At 35.2% G+C, this 22,367-nt stretch overlaps 1 protein-coding gene across 7 annotated transcripts; it reads right to left on the reverse strand.

Annotated features, from left to right (window-relative positions):
- Window positions 1-21: 21 nt before the first annotated feature.
- Window positions 22-21,513, reverse strand: LOC106068529 (clathrin interactor 1-like). 7 transcript variants are annotated; one of them, XM_013227915.2, is made up of 16 exons: window positions 21,316-21,513; window positions 13,705-13,906; window positions 13,119-13,257; window positions 12,814-12,954; window positions 11,960-12,125; window positions 10,790-11,021; window positions 10,244-10,382; window positions 8,711-8,759; window positions 8,176-8,467; window positions 7,001-7,033; window positions 6,774-6,851; window positions 4,745-4,810; window positions 4,392-4,521; window positions 4,026-4,055; window positions 2,106-2,243; window positions 22-1,570 (listed from the first exon to the last, which is right to left on the reverse strand). In XM_013227915.2, the coding sequence occupies exons 1-16, from the start codon at window positions 21,360-21,362 to the stop codon at window positions 1,416-1,418; spliced, it is 2,037 nt and encodes a 678-aa protein (XP_013083369.2). In that variant the 5' UTR covers window positions 21,363-21,513; the 3' UTR covers window positions 22-1,415. The 7 variants fall into 7 exon arrangements, with proteins under 7 accessions (XP_013083369.2, XP_013083368.2, XP_013083367.2 ...); XM_013227914.2 differs by having other exon boundaries at window positions 4,392-4,518; window positions 11,951-12,125; XM_013227913.2 differs by having other exon boundaries at window positions 11,951-12,125.
- Between the last annotated feature and the right edge of the window lie 854 nt (window positions 21,514-22,367).

A 22,367-nucleotide genomic window follows, 5' to 3' on the forward strand; every position in this document is an offset into this window, starting at 1 on the left:
AAACTTTGTAACACCAGGAACTGAACTCCCATGAATGAGCATTTATTAAGTCAATAGATACACAGCCCATATCACACACTGAAATAACTTCAGAGCATTTATTAAACCTGCCTAGTAGTGGAAAAAAACAAACAAATTTTTATATGTATAAATATATACAATGATTTAAGCAGAATATACTTCATGTATTGTACATACGAAATAAATAGTACCTTCATAAACTTGTCATAAATACACAGTAAAAACTAGAGCCAATGTGGCAATCTTTTTTAAACAGCAGTGATCCAATAAGACTTTCATTTGATCAATGATATTAATGTTAGGGGGACGGGGACATTGATTGCTACTTTAGCATTGGTAGTATTTGGGGGGGGGGGGGGGGTAAAGATCACCAATTAATCCATTGTGCCCATATTTGTAAGAGAAATCAATAAGACTTGACATGGCCTACCAGAGGTCAAAGTCATTAAAACTAAGGAATTCGTCAGTTTTGAGCAATCATTGATTAGGTGGGTGTACATTCATTTAGAACTACAAAGACACAGAGTTTCGGTAAAGAAACAGCGTTATAGTAAAGTAAGTTATCACTTTAACTTGCTGGGTGCCAGATGTCCTCTTAGGCTATATTCATTTGTTAATAGTACATTTGCCGATTGTTTTTTGCTGCTTCTCATAAACAATCTTTCTAAACTGATTCTTCAAATCAACTATCTCTCTAAACATTTGGTGCATAATTCTATAAAGATGCAGAAGGTCAGAACAAAATGAATGACATTAGCTAGAATTTAAAAAAAAAAAAATGAAACTGATAAAACAAACTCTACAGCAGTGCAGACTGTCTGGGTCATAAGCTTGGTTTTGTGACTACAACTACTATGCTACCCAACAACCTAATGCTATTTCACCCACAAAGAGAGAACAAAACCAAAGAATGAACTAGTTCTAACCAAAGTGTCAGTGATGCTTTCAACTGGCTCTTGCTACAAGGTGTCTAGCAGACCCATCTACTGCACTACCTTGTCCTTACACTCACATTTTGTTTTCCCATTAGCAACCAAGTTAACCAAGAGTTTTAATTTGTAACAAGAAGACAAAAAAAAAAAAAAAAAAACAGCTACCATGTAGATAGTAGATCAGTTTTGGCATAGCTGCTGAATACATGAACATATAAAATGTAAATTAATAAGTTTTGTTTTGGGTGGGTGGGGGGGATGTCTTACATGTTCACAAGTCAACATAATAATGGATAAAATGGTATCAGAAAGTAATACTAGAGTCTCCATAGTTATCAATACCAACATAATAACACAACCAAGAAGTAATTACTCTCTCTCTAATTACTTCAATCTGAATAGTAGAAATAATGAATTTGTAGCTCGTTTTTCTTTCAAAGATATATGAATGTCTACGTTCTTTCAGTTTTTCACATTCCCAAATGCACTGAAGGCTGTGTCTGTCCTCTTCTGAAAAGATGCATTGCCGGACATGCTGTTGGTAGACATCATCTGAATTCCAATGTTGCCCTGTGGCATCGTACCCATCATGCTGGGTTGACCCATTCCCATCATCCCTGGAATAGCAAAGACGCAATAAATACTTCAAAATCTCAGTAATAACAACACTAATTTTTTAAAAATATATTCTTAGAGAAATAAGCAATGTAAGTGAATTCCATTGAAAATAGATTTGAATAAACTTATTTGACAAACTCCAGCCAGTTCAAGCTAGTTATGAGAAATTAAAACCAACACTTCACAATGTAGCTAGTTACATTAGTTAGGCTGGGTCGACAGCATTATTTTGGTAACTAGGATTATAAGCAGTTTCTAGAAGATGTTCCAGGAAGAAATAATGAAACAAGGTGCAGTTCAACAAATGTAGGGGAATAAAGATAACCTTCAGGTCTATTACATGCTATGGGCTTCTGTCCAGGGCTTTTGCAAGAGCTTAGAGCCTCTCAAGCCCTCACTTAAATGGAGTTTAATGATGATGATCAGGTTCTACACATGACAGAATAATTGGTGGCATCTATGGAAATCCAAACGGGCCCAAAGTAAAACCAATTACTGATAATTAAAAACACTATAGTTATAAGTTATACATACCCATATTGGTCATGACTGGCCTTTGGTTGGCTGGTACCATCATGGGTGAAGGCATGATAGGTACAGTTGTGTTCTGTAATGACATGTTGGCCATACCTTGGTTCAATGTGTTCATCCCGGGACTCATCAGACCCATTCCTGTACATACAAGCAAAATAATTTGGTCAAACCATTCAAACATGCATTTTATGTAAACACTAAACAAAGAAATAATTAGATACACAATCAATTAAAATGATGACTTGCTGATACATAAATGACACTGAATATAATGTGAAAAGATTGCCACATTAACTGCTACAACTCTTAGAATAGTCAATGCTGGCCAGGTGATTTGTTTTATTTTTTTTTTTACAAACTAAACTTAAGGAAAAACTAACTACATGCCCTTAGAAGTTTTCTACTATGAAACTGCAACAATGTTTTAAAAACTGAAACCAATAATATGAAAAAGTGATAGTCAAACAGAAAGTAAATGAAACAAAACATTCAAAACCTAGCAACCAGTTTTTATAGAGCACACTCAGTACAAAATGACAAAAGTTTTCATAAAGAAAACCAGACTTTGCGTTTTGTTTTCACTTTCAATCTATTCACATAAAACACTTGAATAACTAGCGACAAACAAATGTGTTTATTATATCAAATAATCATGCAAAATAGAAAAAAAAAAAGGGAGGGAACACTATAGCCAATGAAATAAAAGTTATCTCAGGGCATAAATGAAGCTTTTAGTGCTGACACAAATTATTATATATTACATGTCATGTTTATCTCAAGTCAGCATGTAGTTACATATTTCATTAGAAAATATTTGTTGACCAAAGGCCATCAGAACAAAATCACACATTTTTCTCAACAACAGTGAATATAACTGTTTTGTCTTGTGTAAATATTTGTTCTTACAATCAGAAAGTTATTCTAGTTCAAACACAAAGAGTCAAATATGAAGTGAAAACGATGTCACATTTAAATACAGTCTACGTTACAATCAAGGATGAGGAGGACAGGATTTGATAGAAGCAAAGAAATAAATTGCCAGCACAATGCTAAGTATACACATACTGAATGTTTTCCAAAGAAAGAAAATGTTCTTCAAATTGAGCTTTTTATTGGAAAGAGTACATGCAGTGAAAACATTGCAAGATAAAATCATCACAATGAAAAAATTAAAATATATATATATAAATAAAATACATAATAAAAATATTTAAACCTTTCCTCCGATTTAACAAATATACAAGAATGTACAATAATACTTCCCTAGATGTAACAAAGGATATGTACATAGCATCTAACAAGCTGATGACTGTATGTGTTAACATTCTTTTTCAACCATTTCTTTGCCTAAATGGCAAAGTTGTTTAAGTTGGGCAATGGAGCAATGATACACTTGAGGAATATTGAAGGGACTTACAAAAGCTTTACTCAAAGATTCTTTCCAAATATATACTCTGCATTCAATTTATTAATGTATCAGATAACAACTGAAAATATACCCAGGATCTTTTAACAAAGAAACACATTTTCTTACTCTGATATCTGGTTTCTTTCTTTACTAATGTCTGGTTCTTCATTTTCAACAACTAATTATCATTTAGACCTTTTTTTTTAGGATTTAATGCTATTTTTAATTGCAAAAGTTTTAAGGAATGAAAAAAAGAACAGTGTAAAAAAAATGTTATATCCTTTTCTCCCCTTCATACAAAAAATTTAGTTAAAAAAAAACAAAAACATTGAGCACAAAGCCAAAACCACCCCAAACAGAGACTCTACATATATGTGAACCACACTGAAGTCTGATCCAGATATTCCTATAACATCAAGACACACAGAATGAAACCAAATGAGAGGAACATGGTCAATTAAACAAAACTCAGTGCCAACAAGAATAGAACATGCTGGAAACAGCTAGCCTACCTGCAAACATGTCTGGGTACCAGAGGACTCCTTAGACACAGGGGAAATATTACCTTGGTTATTAAATTATACACTTGAAAACGGACAGTATTGAAATAAAAAATTTTGTCTCTGAAAGCCTTGTTACTTTGTTGACTACTATGAACAACGTGTTACAGACCTTTGCAAGTCTAAAAAATGTTAAGTTTTGAACTATAAAATGATTGATTATAATCAGCAAGGACTAAACCTGTTAAATGAGAGACGCAAACATAGGCATCTTCAAAAGATTTTACACAACATTTTGAAACCACTGATGATGTTAGACAGAAATAGAAGACTGTTGAAAGCCATTATAGAAAGTGAAGCACTGAAAACTACTCTTACCCGATGGTATAGGCTGTCCACCTGTCATCTGGTTCAAGGATGGTCCTTGTGGGTTCTGCTTGTATTTGGACCCAGGGTTGAGTCCATCTAAACTTATGTTCACTGGAGTATCTGCCCAGGTAGCAGACTTCTGTCAATAACGATTAGTTGGTTTTAAAGATTATGAAGACAGTCAAACAAAAAGTGCAATATATATTTAAGAGTTAACTAAAGCTAATTTTGAGGAAAATTGCAAAAAAAAAATTTTTTTTAGCTTTGATTTTTGTTACAACTTACATGAAGCCTTTACATTATTAGTAATGGGTTAAAAATGTAATTTTAAAGGAAATTTGACTAAACTATGCAAAGCAGACCTTTTCTCCGCTGTTTGGTACCTTTGGTACTGTTGTAGTCTGTGCTGCTAAGTTAGTCGGCCTGACCTAATTTTAACAATATAGCCAGGAATAAAAACCAAAAAGGTATGCTAACAAGATATCCATATTTTTTTTTATCTAAAAAGACACACACACAATGAAATGAAATGAAACTAGAAAAGAAAAAAGGAAGCTAATTAAAAAAAAAGAAAACACATAAGTAAAAAAAAAAAAGTTGCCAATGTAGAGTACATCTCTACCTACCTGGTAGGACAACTATTTATTACTTTTGTTTCTCCCCACATTTACCACTTCAACTATTTATTACTTTTGTTTCTCCCCACATTTACCACTTCAACTATTTATTACTTTTGTTTCTCCCCACATTTACCACTTCAACTATTTATTACTTTTGTTTCTCCCCACATTTACCACTTCAACTATTTATTACTTTTGTTTCTCCCCACATTTACCACTTCAACTATTTATTACTTTTGTTTCTCCCCACATTTACCACTTCAACTATTTATTACTTTTGTTTCTCCCCACATTTACCACTTCAACTATTTATTACTTTTGTTTCTCCCCACATTTACCACTTCAACTATTTATTACTTTTGTTTCTCCCTACATTTACCACTTCAACTATTTATTACTTTTGTTTCTCCCCACATTTACCACTTCAACTATTTATTACTTTTGTTTCTCCCTACATTTACCACTTCAACTATTTATTACTTTTGTTTCTCCCTACATTTACCACTTCAACTATTTATTCAAGCTTAATGAACATGAGCACCTGGACTTATTAAATTGCTCAATTTGAAGAAAAAAAGTCTCATAATAATCCAGTACAATGACAGTTAATACATCTTGCAATAAGCCCTGGTAAGAAACTGTCAAGACATCAATATTGGCATTGTATAGTCCTTTGTCAATATTGGCATTGTATAGTCCTTACAAAGAACTCTCAAAACAGTTCATAAATTTCCAGGGGCACTAAACAGAAAGAGATGTTTGTATTTTTCTTCCAGTTATAGTACTCAAGTTGTAAAGGATATATTAATAGTATTGATCAGTCAATTGTAAATTTGACTTTTATTTCATTATTCTTAATGTGGCTTGATTGATTTGATAATGTGTTATAATAATCAAAAGTCTTGCCAGTTCATTTAAGAGATGGCGTTTACTCAATTAAGTTATTCAAGCTTCAATCGTGAATTGTGCTTCTGTGATCAGGTCTAACAGACCCACACCATTCACGTAGGTCACTAGATCTAGTGACTAGATAATGCCACCAGTGTGACACTTCTTTAAAACAGGGAAGAAAAACTAACAAGTTAGAGGTGACAACAAAAACCCAACACCAACAAATGTTGAGACCACAACCAAACACTTGAGATCAGGTGACTGTGTGAACATGCAAATATTATTTGTGTTGAACAACTTTGAAGTCCAAAAAAATTAAGCTTGGCCAGTTACTTCCTATGGAATAGTACAAAATTTTTTAAATATTTTCTTTTTAACAAATCAATATTGATTTTCTATAGCCAAAAATTGTACTACATATTCTTAGGGGTGAACTTGCCAAGCTTAATTGTGAGCCTCCACCACAAAATGAGACATCTGACTTCTTGTTAGTTTAGGATGTTTAATTACTTCATAAGAACTTTTAGTGGGTCTAATATACATTTTGATTTTTTGAACATTGTAAGGCCATGTCCTGCTAGAAAATTGTTTAGAAGTGGCTAGGTAATAAAACTGAATTGAAATAATGTTCAACGAGTGAAAAATCCATTGTCAGTTTAAACTAATTTTTTGTTTGTTTTTACTTTGACAGAGACTTTCAAAATCAAAGTATGAACTTATACTAAGAAATCATTTCAACATAATCTGTATTTTGAAATGACCTCAAGTAAAAAAATGCTTCATTTGGTAGTGGAGGAGCATAATTAGATTGAAGATGAATCACAATGGTAAGAACGAAAATTGAGTTTGTTAGTGTGAAACAACAAAACAATGTTGTTACCTGCATACTGGCATTGACACCAGGATTCATCACCATAAAGCCAGGGTGCATAACTCCTGGTTGCTGCATCATCATTGGCTGAAAACAAGACAGATAAAGATTGTTTTGCAAATAAGTTATAGCTGAATAGCCAAAAAAATTAATATATAGTATGTACTATGTATTTGAATTATCTAATAACAGTCTTAGGCATAGGAAGGAATACTCTATACTATTAAATAACCCACCTGCTGCATCATATTAGGTACCATGCCAGGCATCTAAAAAAAAAATAAATAGGTAAATACAATCTTTCATTTTTATACATTCAAATCCATCTTTTTAATTTAACAAGACTTATGAGACAACCTAAATGTTAACATTTAAATATTTGTAAAAAAAATGTTTAATCAATTATTTATATATATATATATGGCTCCTTCTGTCTCGGAAAACAATGGATGCGCCCAGATGAGTCACTGGCTTTGGTTACGTCTTGAGATGGGGCAGAATCTGGCGTGACTGATCAAGCCAATTCTGGAGCAGCAGAGTCTGCCACAGTTCGTGCATGTATATGCATCAGTGTTAGGGCTAGCTAGCAGGGCAGCTTTCTTTTTCTTTCTCTTGGCTGACGCAACTTTGTTTCTTTTGCATTTGGCAAAGTTCGTACCATCACATACAGTCTGTCTCCACGCTGTCCCGTCTTGGGCTACCTCCTCCCACATACTTCGGTCGATGCCAGTGGCTCTCATGTCTCGCTTGCAGACATCTCTGTAGGTTAGTCTTGGGGGGCCCTGGTGTCTGACTCCTTCTACAAGCTCAGCGTAAAGGATGTCTTTAGGGATTCTTCCATCTGGTATGCGAGTGACATGACAGCGTAGTCTTCTCCGTTGAAGGAGCACATAGATGCTGTGCATATTGGCCCGTTTCAAAACTTCCTGGTTGGTGACACAATCCCTTCACGAGACGCACATTATGCATCGCAGGCAGCGTAGGTGGAAGCTATTTAATCTGTGTTCTTGGCGCATGAAAGTTGCCCAACTCTCACTGCCATCAATTATTTAGCAACTAAGTATCTGTGCATTTCAATAACATGTCAAACTATTTTTATATAAACATGTTTTTGGAGCGCTCAAAATATTTCAAATGTGTTTTGTCTTTTGTTACAGAACTTAGGGCAGTTGTAAGTTGAGAGCATGCTCTGTCTAAACAGTGATAAGCTTTATGTTTTTATCACAAATCTTAGAAATTACTGTAACAAGTCATTTCATATGTGTGCATCTTAAAGTATAGTAAACAAAATGAACCCAATCAATGTATAATAAATTTACATCTCCATAGAGAGATTTCCAATAGAAACTAAAATAAACTGTCTTGAAGTTGTGTGTAAACAGACACTTGTACATTAAACTGATACACTTACCATGTTCATTGGTTGGGATTGCATAGTGAGAGGTGTCGCTGCCATGCCCATATTCATTGTGTTCATCATTGGAACGGTGCCTGGGGTGTTGACTGGCATCCCTGGCATCATCATTCCAGTTGGCTGCATGGGGGTAAGCGTGGGGGCAGCAGGCTGCGAGCTGAAGATATCCAACAGGTCATTGACAGCAGAATTGTTTGTAGCCTGAGCTTGAGCAGGTGGAATGGTTGAAGAAACTGGAGATGTGGGGGAAACAGCAGCAGAACTGAACTGGTTGAAATCAGCAAAGCCACTGGAAACCATTTTATGAATACAATTGTAAAATAATTGTAAAACATAAGAAATGTAACATTAAAAACTCTTACAAGTGCAAATAATGTAAACGTGACTAATTCTGTAACACTCCACCACCTTGCTTTACACACTAAACCACTTTAAATGTTAGAATTGTAAGATAAATGTATTAAGTATTAATTTGGAAAGTGTACAAATGGTTTCATTAGACTGAAAATCTAGACTTGCAGCAAAGTCTTACCTTGTGGTACTTGTACCAGATTTGGCAAAGTCTCCAAAATCATTGCTGCCTAAAATATTAAATGATATTCCATGCATTAGAAAAACATTCCGTAGTTCAATGTATAACAGCTCACACAACAGCATCAAGTAATGAGAAAGTCTTACATCTCACTGCACAATACAATTACATGAGAAAGTCTTACATCTCACTGCACAATACAATTACATGAGAAAGTCTCATGGATGCAAGCAACATTTATTACCTCTAATTTTAAATAAAACATCTAATAGATCTATAAATATTTATTCACCAACTGAGTAGTCAGTAGATCTTATCAGATCCAGAAATAGTTAACTGGAACTTCTAACTAGATATCTAATAGTAGCTAAGACTCATTTACTAAATCTAGTCAAGATGTCAGGTCTTGATTTTTTTTCACTGAGTTTTAGATATAGTTAATTAGCTTATTTATTAGCTCTAGTCTTTGTCTTGAACCTAGATTATTATTATGATTTAAATCTAATAAAATAATCTAGTAGAATTTTTTAAATGATAATTTTGATCTAGAATGTTTGTAAAATGTTTTACATGTTTCGGATGTTCCTTCAGAGTTGAAGATAGTTTACTTACTAGTCCAAACCTCCCGCAGGACGACGGGGGATGGGAGTGGGCAGGATTTGAACCCTCGACCATCGATAAATCCGAACGACAGTCCAGCGCGCAAACCTCACGACCAGGCAGCCATCCAAGAAGAAGAACCTGGGTCCTAGATAATCTATATTCTTTTATTCTAGATCTAAGATAATACTAACACATTCCTCGTCCCATATGCTAGGACAAATTTGTACAAATGCTCCTTCTTCCCTAGTGCTATTAGAGCATGGAATGGGTTGCCTGAGCTAGCCAGTTAAACCAGTGACTTGGCAGAATTACGCCTAGGACGTAATCATCTTCTTTTTTGAAGTAACGTCCGTATTATATAAGATAAGATAACAGAGTAGATCCATCTATTTACACCTATCTAGATCAATATCTTATATGCTGAGCTTGTGGAAGGAGTCAGACCCAAGGGCCGCCCAAGACTAACATATAGAGATGTCTGCAAGCAAGACATGAGAGCCACAGGCATCAGCGAAAGTATGTGGGAAAACATAGCCAAAGACCGGAGTGCATGGAGACAGACTGTGCATGCTGGGACAACCCTTGCTGAGAACAAAAGAATTGAAGCGGCCTTAATCAAGAGGGAAAAAAAGAAAGCTGCCCTGTCCGCTAGCCCTGAATCAGAGGCATACACATGTACGAATTGTGGCAAAGTCTGCCGTTCTAGAATTGGCTTGATTAGCCACACCAGATTCTGCCCCGCCTCAAGATTAAGCCAAAACCAGTGACTCATTTGGGCGCATCCATTGCCTTTCGAGACAAAAGGAGACATATATTTTATTAGATCAATATCTAGATCTAATAAAGAAACTATTAGGTATTAAGATCTAGACAATATAGTCTCTTTGTTATAGAAAATGTGCCCTTCAATATGATCATGCAGTGACTTACCTCTGGGATTAAACTCATCATTTGTAACTGTTGCAGATTGAAAATTAGAAAAATCAGCAAAGTTTTCCTGGCCATTTGTTGCGTCTGATACTGCCAAATCAAATAAGTTAGGTCCACCATCAGCATTTGTTGTTTGACTCTATAATAGAAAAGATTACCAAATTCAAGCGGGCAAACAAAAGCAAAGGTAAAAAAGGGTAATTAAAAGCTAAGTTTCAGATTTAGGTCCAGCTATCTACTGTGCCCAATGACTGAGAAAGAGTGACATAGAGCCACTGAAAGTACCAACAACCTTTACTGTCCTCAATTACTGAACACACTTAAAAAAACAAAAATACTGCTGTTTAAATTAAACCCATTACTCTAGAAGAAAAAACACAATATTTTACATAGAAATGGAATAAAACAGTTGTTGCATTCAAATGTTTTCGTACTACTGATTGAAAAGTATTGCAATGTGTTTTATTGTATACTGAAGACACTATATATAAATAGTACTTAGTTTTCAACATAAAATACTTTTATTTTAAAATCTCAACAGTATACCTGAGTCTCTCCATTTTTCCCATATGACGAAGCAGCACCAAGGTCAAATTTTTTACCAATGGATCGCGTCCTTCTGTTAGTTGTAATTTTTTCTGTTTTTGTTGTATGGGTCCTCTCCACTGATGTATACTCCTCATCATCATCTTTAAAACCATACCTGTCGCGGTCAGGATTACGTTCTCTGTTCTTGTCCCAGTTATCTTCATCGTAGCGTTCACCACGCTCACCTTCACTGATAGTGCATTTTTTTTTAAAAAAAAAAAGGAACCATTTAATCAAATTCATGAAACAAGAGAAAGTGAAAACTACAAATCAAAACTAACTTAATAAGGCTATCATGCAATATATAACCCTGAAGCCCTAAACTAAATAAAATTAATTTAATAACTAAGAAATAAAAAATAACACTAATAATTAAAGTCACATTAAATAATAAGCCCTAAAAATGTTTTACTTAAATTACATTTCATGAAATGAATGTTATTTAAATAGGAAGCTTTTCAATTAACAGTTTTTATTTTTATAATATAAAATAATTCACGTTAAGCTCTTAAATTTCAATGACATATTAGTAAGATTATGTCAGGAAAAAAACTGAACTAAGAAGAAAATCTAGTAAAAAAAAAAAAAAAAAGGGGCAAAAGTCAAAATAAACATGAAGTAAGGAAAAATTGGTTTACAAAACAAAACAAAAAAAAGAAACAACTAAATCTACAGGGCTTCTACAGCACATTAAATGCCAACAAGACAAAGCTCTAGTCCAATCCCATATACAGCTGAGTCATGCATAAAGTCAGAACTTTTAAAACATGCAGCAGACTTCTGATCCTTGTAGCAGATTGGAAATTATTTGCTAACTCCACATTCCAATCGGTTCAAAGACTAGATTATCAAGACAAGGAGACCGTAAACTTCATGCTAGCTTGAACTACATGCAAATCTTGTTAACAGTTTTTTAAGAAATGTTTTTAGAACTAAGATAATATTTCTACTTTTAATTGCAGAATTACATTTTTAAAAAAGTTACAACACTGATATTCAAATACTTAGTGCTATCATTTTTGTTTCCATCCTGAGCCACTACTGAAACCAAGTGAGTAAAGGTGAAGGCCAACCAAAAAGTAAGCACTAATACAAACTGGCATGCTAAGTAAAACATACTAGTCATACATCTCATCTGGTGCCTGTCTTCCCTGAGCACGATTCCACAAATCTTTGGCTTTATCTATAGCCCCACTGACCACAGACTTTTTACCATTGTCCCAGTCTTCTATCTCTTCCATTTGGTTGCCACTTTTCTCTCTGTAGCTTCTTGGTTCTTCATCATAACGATCACCTAAACAAGCAGAAAACAAAACTACAGACACATTGTATGTTTCAGTGAATTTGTTTTATATAAAAGTACTGGCTACATAAGACATGGACAGTATTTGAATATACATAACATTCTATCACAGGATCTAAGCTGCACTGAAATAAAATTTAGATAATAAATAGTTTTGAACTCGGGGACCAAAGAAGTGTATGTTGTGATAGCAGCCTCAATGATTTCTTTAACTTACTGCCATTATAATGGTCGAGTCCGAACCCCTCCCGCTGTCATCCCCTGCAGGAGATTTGGACTACGACATATTAATCTTTACATATTAATCTTTCTGAAAGAATGGCTGAAATGTGCAGAGTAAGGAATGGAAAGAAGATAATAGAGTTCAGAAGAAATGAATGAACATGCCATTCATAACCATACAGCACTTCAGAAAGGATTTAAAATAAACTCATTTGTGTTTGCCATAAGTATGTACTTGACTTGTTTTATCTAGTAACTTAAAAACTCATCTTCCCGCTTTAAACAATGTTTTGAAGGTACACATTTTTTAAATTTTATATATATGCTATAGAAAATAATATATATACATATAATCTATTTTGAAGTCCAAGACATATTTATTATTTAGATCCGTTCGGCGCATTGGGTGACAAGACATATTAAAAACAGAAAAAAAAGTTTGTTTTTTTTTACTTACTGTAAGCACCTCCTCCAAGTCCCATGGCATCACTAGATACACCTATATATTTATCTTTTGTTTTTTTAGCTTTCTTTCTTTCTTCCCTTAACCTATCATCGTCTTGTATAAAGTCTAGCAGCTCTTTCACCTTGTGACGTACTGAAAACATTTAATCAATACTTCTTCAAACATTCAATGAGAATTAAGTTATTGAAAGTTTCAAACTTTTTACATAGAGTATAGTTACCCTCCACTTTTACAAGCACCTATGTTTAAAAACAACAATGTTTTTACAAAACAAAATGTGGAAGAATGTTGCCTACCATTTAATCCTTGATCTTTCCCTTGCTCATCAGAAAAACTGTAGTTTTCAAGACCTCTTAAATCATAGATATGTTCCCTGGTGCTTGTGACGACTCGCTCAGAGCCATTTTTGATGAGATAGTTCAATAAAATTAAAGACTGAAACAAAACCAAGACTTGTAACTTTCAGAATGGTCAAATTACACAGACATAAGTATCACTATGGTAAATATTGCTCTAAACCTACAAAATATGTAACAGTTTAAAAAGAAAATAACTTTAGCTTTAAAATCTTAATTTAAAAAATTGAAAGTAAGAAAATATTTTGATTTGGTTTTCTTATCAATTTATGTTTAAAAGGCGACTAAGTTTCTTACAAAAAAAAAACTCTTAAAAGATCAAAATGTGTATATTAATTATTTATTATGATGAAAATTTATAAATGTTAATGTATCCAAAAATGCCTTACTTTAACTTGGCAATAAAAACAACTTCTAAACATACTTCAAACTGATCTTGTTCATAATCCCTATACATTTTAGACACTAGGTGAAAAAAAATTGCATTGCTGTGAAAATTGTCAAATTATATAACAGGATAATCTACCTTGTATACTCGTCGCCAGTTCTTTTTGTTGTCATGAAGCATTCTTTTCCACAGCATGCCCATGACTTCTGGGAAATGTTCATATGTGAATGTGTACTGGGCTACTTCTTTCATCAGAGAGCCATGAGGGCCCCAGGCATCATCACTTGTTGCTTCTCTTACTTTGGTCTCCACTTCAGAATAGTTCATAACAACATTGGTACTACAAGAGTTGAGAGATAGTACAGGATTATTTCAACTCCATTTACAAATAAGTGGAGAAAACTTCAAACAATGTCAAAGAAATGTGTAAATAAGTTTTGTTCTCTGAGTTTTTAATATACATTAAACAAGCAAAAGAAAAAAAGGATTACTTTTTAAAACAAAGATTGTCTAAGCTAATTACTGCCATTTATCTGAAGATGGCAGGATTTAGCTCCCTACAACAAAATTCTTTAATTAGTACTAATTGATTAACTCTTTATCTCCATGATTATTTTCCATGTTCTGACAGAATTGTTCATTTTTCGCTTTTGTACATTCTACCCTGTTATGATTAAACTTCATAACATTTTTGTTTGTAATCAGAAAACATTACTTTTGTTATTTTTCTTCTTCTAGCCAGCTTTTTGCCGCTGAGCTGTCAGCTCTTTTGCAGACTGTGCCAAGGCAAAATAGTGTGATGTTTTCTTCATTTCTTCAGCACTGCCATACAGGGTGTTGGTTATGTTGGCTGTAGTGGTAGTAGGGTCTGCCTAAGGTGGATTAGGAAGGGGCATTCAAAAAGGATATGGTTTACGGTTTCATAAGGGTGGGCGCAGTGTCTACAAAGCGGGAATAGTGTGGGATTTATTTTATTGAGATGGTAATTTAACAGAGGTGTGTGTCCTTCACTTAGTTGGAAGATTGTAGATTGCACTTTGCGTGGGAGGAAGTTAATACTGTCCAGTTTGTTAGGCATGTTCATTTCTTTGTACATGGCTCTGCCTGTGTTTCCTGATGCCTATTGGTTGAGCCACTCCTCTTTGTGATTGTTGACTAACATTGACCTTAGGGTGAGGTAGTTAACAGGTCTATCTGGTTGTTCCATAGATGATCCTGCCTTTGAAAGCTTATCTGCCCTTTCATTTCCCATGACGCCAATGTGTCCAGGAATCCACTGTAATGTGATGTTGATGTTTAATTTTGTCATCATCTGGTGTATTATCGATATTAGTGTTGTCAACTCTCTTGGGCTGTTTGAGGTGCTGCTGTTAAGTGCTTGCAGAGTGGATTGGTAGTCTGTAAAGACAACAATATCTGATGGTGATTGTATCTCTTCATATAATTTGTTTTCGACTGTCTGCAAAGCTATGGTAATTGCCTCAATTTCGGCTTGGAAGTTTGAGCAGTAGTCACCACAGGGTGCATTTATTTCAAAGTTTTTTTGGGGGAAGACCATGAAGGCACCAAGACCAGCATTGATGGTGGCTTTGAAGGCTGAACCGTCGGCGTATATATGGATGGCTGTTTTTGGATAGCTTTCCATTGTTTCGAGCGTGCCTACTTTGAGCTCCAGTGGATTTGATTCTTTGTTAGAGTGTTATTTATTAAATGTGTTTTAATGGTTGGTTGTTTGTAGTAAGTCCAGGAGTTATGTTTGAGAATCTGGTAATTTTTTCTCTGTTATTGGATAGATGGTGTTTTAGGGCTAGTTCATCAGTGAGTTGGATCAGAGTTCTTTGCTTTTTTGTTTGTTTTTATTTTTCTGTGTTAATAGTTTAATTGGATGGTTGTCCTCCAACCTTCTATATCTCTCAATAGCTTCTAATGCTGCTCTGTTGCGCCTTAACTTAAGAGGTTCAATATTGGAGTCTATTTCACAGGCTGCTGTGGGAGTAGTTCTCATACCTCCACTGATTAGATGCAAGGCTTGGTTTTGGATTGTGTCTAAAAATGATTTATAGGTTTTGTTGGCGACTACTCGTATGGAGAGACAGTTATCCATGTCAGATCTGATGTATCCAGTGTATAACTGTCTTAAGGTTTTCTTTTCAGCTCCCCAGGATGTTCCTGCTAGGTGTTTTATTATGTTTAATCTTTGTGATGCCTTTTATTTTAAATCTGCAATAAAATGTTTTAGAGACAGTCTTTGGTGTAATTTTACACCAAGATATGTTGGATTTTCTTCTTTATTTATTGGCTGTGAGTCTATTTTTAGGATGTAGTTTCTTTTTGCTATTTTGTTGCTGTGGCTAAAGATTAAAATATCTTAACTTAAATACAAAAAGAAAATTGGTTTGTCCGATGGGCAGAGGGCGATTGCATGTATCGCCCCTCCCACCTTGTTACAACCCTTTTTCATTTTATATTTACTAATAATAAAATTTGAGATTATTGTGTGGTGAGACATAATATACAAATGGGTTAAAATATCAATAAGTAGCATTATATAGATATTCAACTAATTTTGTTCACAAACTATGATTTCTCTGTAAATATAGGACCGCCCCCCCCCCCCCCACTCAGAGGGCTATAGTGGGGAGGGCAGTAGAAGCAATCACCCACCCACCCCCACCTCACCGAATCAGCCAAGATACCAGAAGGGGAGCGACATAATATAAAAATGATATAGTAATTCAACTAATTTTGTTCACAAAGTTTGATTTCTCCATAAAAGGGGGGGGGGGGGCGGAATAGCTGCCATTGCCAACTCCCCACCCCACCAAATCGGCCCACATACAAGATGGGAGGCGAAATAATCTAAAAATTGGTTGAAATATAAATAAATAATTAGTAAATATTATTAACATAACTAATAAATTCGTATACAAATTGGGTGATCGCCCCTACCACCCCCACCCCCCTGGATGAGCCAGTGGACTGAACTAGAGCTTGAAGTTGCTCGCCAGCGATCCAACCCCCTACAAAATGACCACAACCACCCTAGGCAACCTCTATATATAGGTTGTTTGTGACAATATTAACAATTTGGTGTTATTGTCACTGCATTGTTGTAGAGCCATAATTAAATCAGTGATATGCCGATGTAACAAATATTAAGCTGAATTGAAACAGGTTTAGTTTCACAATATATATGTAAGTCTTAGAGGTGATCTTGTAGTCATGGTTAAGGTTTCCAAAACAATCCAGATACAGAGGTGCAGACGTAAAGACGCTGAGAGAAATACAAATATTAAAGGCACTGTAATTTCTTTTAAACACCATAAAAAACTTTAATACTGAGAAGATTCAGAAACTTAAATCAAACCACATAATAGAGTGTTTTAAAGTTAATTTACTATTTAAATTGGTCTCTAATGTGTATGTCTTAACTGTGAGGTGAATATAAGGGTGAGAGATATATAATTGAAAAATTCACTTTGATACTACAGTGCAGTCACAGAAGTTCAATAGTTTTTAATAGATCTACAATACAATAACAATATGACATGCTATATTTAGGTTGTTGTTGTCTTATCAGTCCTAATCTTTCTTATCTAAATATATTACAAAATAGTCAATTAGTAGATCCTGAAAATAGTCTAGAGTGAAAGGTATCCTGTCCCAATTCTTAATCTAGCAAGAAAAGTCTACATCATAAATCAAATCAAATGGGGAGCTGGGCAAGGGAGTGCCATTTATATAATAGAATATATATAGCATAGAATCTAACTTTTCTGTGGTTATACTTAAAGCGAACTATTCATAGAATAATAGATCTATCTATTACTAGACCAAAGCCCAATCATTATCAAAACTAAACTCTAACTAGACTTATAGCTAGACTAGACTCTTGTTCTATTTGATTGTATCTGTCTCTTATCAGTGACTCAATGAGAGACCCTCACCCAGAAGATATTATGAAAATAAGATGGTGTAGAATAAATGAGAAATTGGACCAGCTCACATCCCAATTACAAGAAAAAGGACACCTATTTAAGGCTGCTATCTTAACATGACCAACTAATAACTTTTCAAATCAGAACTGGACACAACAGAATGAGACAACATGTTCCAGAAGCTTTAAGTCGGGATGAGTGAAACCTGCCCTTGTGGAACATCACCAGAGAAAGCTGACCATGTCCTTCAAAGCTGCGTACTATATCAAGAGGCCCGAACAAGACTCTGGCCCCAAAACCCTCCTATAGAACAAAAACTATAGGGAGAACTGCCTGATCTGGAAACCACTGCGCGGTTCATCTCAGATATAGGATTACCTATCTGAACCCTCCGACGTACAATGAGAACGAAGAAAGAAGAGATAATCAAATGAATTTAAAAGCCTTCTGTCTGTTTTTGTTTTAATATTATATTAGATCTAGATTCAGATATATATATAAATATATATGATTATCATTATTATTATTATATATCTATTATCTTAATGAATTAGTAGAATCTAATTTAGTTCTAGGTCTAGATCTATTTCTAGGACTAGAGTGCAACTAGAGTCTAGTAGTCGTTTAATAAGGACATCTACCCTGGGTCTAAATCTAGGTATTCTAGATCTAGGTCTATTTTATCTTAGAAAATAATGTTACTTCAAAAAAGAAGATGATTACGCCCTATGCGTGTCCCTAGGCCTAGGTCAATCTTAAACAATGACTTCAATTCTGAAAATTCATTCATTCATTGGTTTTCCTGGCTGACTCAGGTAACCTATTACTATAATTACATGCTCTAATGGCACTAGAGAAAGAAGGAGCATTTGAAAAAAAATGTGTCCTAGCATATGGAACAAGGAATGTGCCTTTAGCCTTTACTTTAGGTATAGGTGACAGCATGGGCGTAGCCAGGATTTTTTTTCGGGGAGGGTTTGGGGGGGGGGGGATTCCCCCCCCCCCCGACCCCCCCCCCCCCCCGCGGAAAAAAATTATATATATATATCTATATATGTGTGTGTGTACATGATTAATCTTTATTACATTCTGACCCTTTCGGAAGACGTTTATTGTTTATTGTAGACTCCCCGCCCATGCTAGCAAGGGGGTCTGGGGGAGTTCGCAGCGCTCCCTAATCGCGGGGCGAAGCCCCGCCGCCGAGCACTATTTCTGGTATTGATGCCAACAAAATGCATATTCTGAGGTATCTACAGTGCATTATCTTGCTATTAAAAAGTTTTATTTCAAAAACCTAATGTGCTATTCTTACTGACTTAGACCCTCGCGCGCCGTTCGGCGCATTTTCCGGCAAGCTGTTTCCGCAACTCTTATTTTGCGTAATTCATTTTGTGTGAGAACATGTCCGGCAAAACCTCATGCGACGCTTTGTCACAACCTTTCTAAGGATTCGACTCCCAGTTCGGCATATGATTTCTTTGATTTAGACCCGATCTCTATGACTGACTCATAAAATCTGTCTTAGCCATCTTTGTTGAGATACATTTAATGATTTTCAATTTCTTGACTACTCTCTTGGAATTACATGCCTGTATTTCGCTTTAGATTTTATATCGAAAAGGAACGTTTTTTCGTCAAATAATCTGTTGAGGGGTTTTAAACTAAGAAATCTCTGGAGTTTTTTTGTTTTGTTTTTAATTCAAAACCCCATTTAGCTACGATGATAGAATTTGGTGACTGTAGTTTGCTTTAAAATAATATTGAAGAGAGAGGTTTTCAACTCTAAACGCTCTGTAGGGGAATTTTAAACTCAAAACCATCTGGAGGGGTTTTAAACTTTAATATAGAAAAAGCCATCTGGAGGAGGGGGATTTAAACTCAAAACCCCTTTGGCTACGCTCATAGATTTTATAGTCTGTAATTTGCTTTTTTTTTATATTGAAGAGGTACTTCTTAGCTTCAAACCCCAACTGGAGGGGAGGGGGGGTTAAACTCAAAACCCCTTTGGCTACGCTCATAGAATTTTGAGTGTGTAGTGTGTAATTTGCTTTTTTTATATTGAAGATGGGGTTTATCGTAAATTTTGGAGGGGGTTTTAAAAATCAAAATCTTCCTCTACTGTGCTGTTGGAATCTGGGGATTGTTGTTTACATTTTTTGTTGTTGTTTTATAGAAGAGGGGGATTTAACTGCAAAAACCTCTGGTAGGGGGTTTAAAATTCAAACCCCCCTATAGGGGGTTTTAAACTCAAAGCCCCCTGGTAGAGGGATTTGTATCTCAAAACCCCCTGATAGGGTTTTTTTAAATCTCAAAACCCCCTGGTAGGGGGATTTAAAGCCAAAACCCCCTGGTAGAGGGTTTTTAACTCAAAACTGCATCGGCTGTGCTGTTGTAAGTGATGATTTAGTATTAAAATCTCACCTAAAATAAACAAAATGAAAGCAAAAATCAGTCACTTAATTCCGTTCCCCCCCTGCGGAGGGGGGGGGGGGGGATTTCATTTCGGGGGGGGTTTGAACCCCAAGAACCCCCCCCTGGCTACGCCCATGGGTGACAGTAGGTTCTAAAGTCCTATGACTAGTCCCCTTATAGATAGTGTTAGCATCTATTCATCTATTTAATTTGCCTTCTTTAGACTGTCGACTGTCTTTTGAAATAATCATTTCAAATAATAGCTATAATACAATTTACATTAGAGATATTCAATGATTGACTTTGTCTTGGACTGGATCCAGATTCTAGATCTAAGATTAATCACTAGACTCAACGACTTAATTATATTCTTAAAATCTAGTCTAGATTCTAGCACTGGTGAGTAGAGTCTAGTAGAAGACTGTAACTGTAGTCTACATTTATACATAAGAGTGACTTCACTAGACCTAGATAAGAGAGATTCTAGATTCTATACTAATGACTAATCTATACTCTTATTAGATACTATTTCTAGATTTAGAACCAGAAAATCAATATTATGAATCTGGACTAGACTCAGCACTAGACTCTAGAATGACACATCATATTCATAGACTCTAAGTCTAGATGAAGAGTTCTAGATCTATAGTATAGTATATTATTATTACAGAATATTTACTGAATATATTCAATATAGTATTCTATTATTATAGAATCTAGAGTAGAGACTAAAGTTTAAAGTATAATATAAAATTTTAATAATAGATCTATGTTGTATAATATTATTAATATTATATTATTATATTAATTCTATAGTGCCTATAGTCTTATAGAGACTACTCTATTTAGACTTTAGTTTGAAGTTTCTAATCTAAATCACAAATCTAGATGATAGTAGAGTAGATAGATCTGTCACAATCTCAATCTGTGCCAGTGTAAGTTACTGTAAGTAGACTAGTTACTAGTGCAAGTCACCAAGTGTAAGTCGTGTAAGTTTAACTCAGTTGACTCAACTGAGTAAGTTACTAGTCTAGATCATCTAGAATCTAGATTAAGGCTAAGGCTAATCTAGATCTAGATTCTAAGAGTAAGACTGTAGTAAAATGTAGTATATTATATTATAACTTCAGTAATAAAGTATTATAAAGTTTATAAAGTATCTGTAGAGTAGATCTAGATCTATTTCAACTTTTAGTGAATTGGTTTTGGGGTAGAGTTTTTAATTGGGTGGACAGAGTTGATTTTTAATGTGTTTGTATATAGATCTATGGGTTTCTTTTCTTATTTGTTTTTGTTATCTTGGGGCTTTGAAATAAACACGTAATCAATACAAAGATAAACCGGAAGTTGACATTTTGTAGAATTAGCCCCTAACTAGATAATTTTTTGTTAAACTTACACTTTATCTGTTAGTTCTTTTAACTTCCAAATGCTTGTACTCAACATCTTTATGAATTATTCCTTTCGATATTTGATCATAAGTGTTGAAAAAAAAATATATGAAGAGGATGTTACCAGATATAATCTATATGTGATCAACCGAGACTTAACAACCTATTGTATCCGGAAGTGGCGGAACCTCCACGCTAAATATAGTCACTGACCTATATAAGTAGCAGGTGCTGGAAACTTCCCGTGGGATGGGAAGAGATAGACCTTTATATGAGATCAATATATCTATAGATCTAGATCTATGTTCAGACAAAACAATGATGAGCAGGAGCGAATCGGGCATATGGGCAAAAGCCCATTGGGAATGCGGAATGGGCCACTTTGTTAGTAAATCCCGTTAACGTGATTAGCATCCCTTACGGTGGACTTTAGCCTACCTCTCATTAAAGATCTTTACTGTGTTCTATGTTGCCGCAAATTCCGAGATAATGGATTTGCTTATAGATCTACGTGTAAACCGCGCTTCTATGAGTTTCAATTCTCTTTACACACTAAAAGGCTTGTCTTTGAGTCCGAAGATTAATGAGGTGAGCAGTATTTACCCTGGCCACGCAGCCCCAGCTGTGACCTACATATTTTGCCACAACATGGCAAGCATAACCATTGTCGTCTGGTGGTCGATTAAGATTTGCTTTTCGCCGTCTGCACCTGTCCTCGGCTGCGGATTTTCTTGTGGTCTCAAATGTGTATCCCGTGACCTCCAGCTGTCTCGTTCTGAAGCAACATGCAACCAGGTGCTTTCTTCTATGTCAGCTAAGTTAAGTTGGCGCCTAAGCTGGTGTTTAAAGCGTTTCCATGGGGCACCTCTGTTACGCCGACCACCTTTTAGCTCACCAAAAAGGACTGAGTTTGGCATACGTTCGTCTCCCATACGGGATACGTGCCCCTGCCCAGCGTAACTGTTGGATCATAAGAAGTCCATCTATACTGTCCATACCGGCTTTCGCAAGGACATCGCTGTTTGTAGTGCGGTCTTGCCACCGTATGTCCATGATGGAG

Source organism: Biomphalaria glabrata, chromosome 1 (assembly GCF_947242115.1).
Source record: "Biomphalaria glabrata chromosome 1, xgBioGlab47.1, whole genome shotgun sequence".
NCBI lineage: Eukaryota > Metazoa > Mollusca > Gastropoda > Planorbidae > Biomphalaria > Biomphalaria glabrata.

Excerpts from the sequence above, each read along its gene's own strand:
- LOC106068529 (XM_013227913.2), bottom strand. The coding sequence starts at position 21,362 with ATGTTGAGTACAAGCATTTGGAAGTTAAAAGAACTAACAGATAAAGT. Across the intron at positions 10,383-10,789 it reads GGAAAAATGGAGAGACTCAG|AGTCAAACAACAAATGCTGA; the intron begins GTATACTGTTGA and ends TTTCTATTATAG. Across the intron at positions 8,760-10,243 it reads TGATGAGTTTAATCCCAGAG|GCAGCAATGATTTTGGAGAC; the intron begins GTAAGTCACTGC and ends TTAATATTTTAG.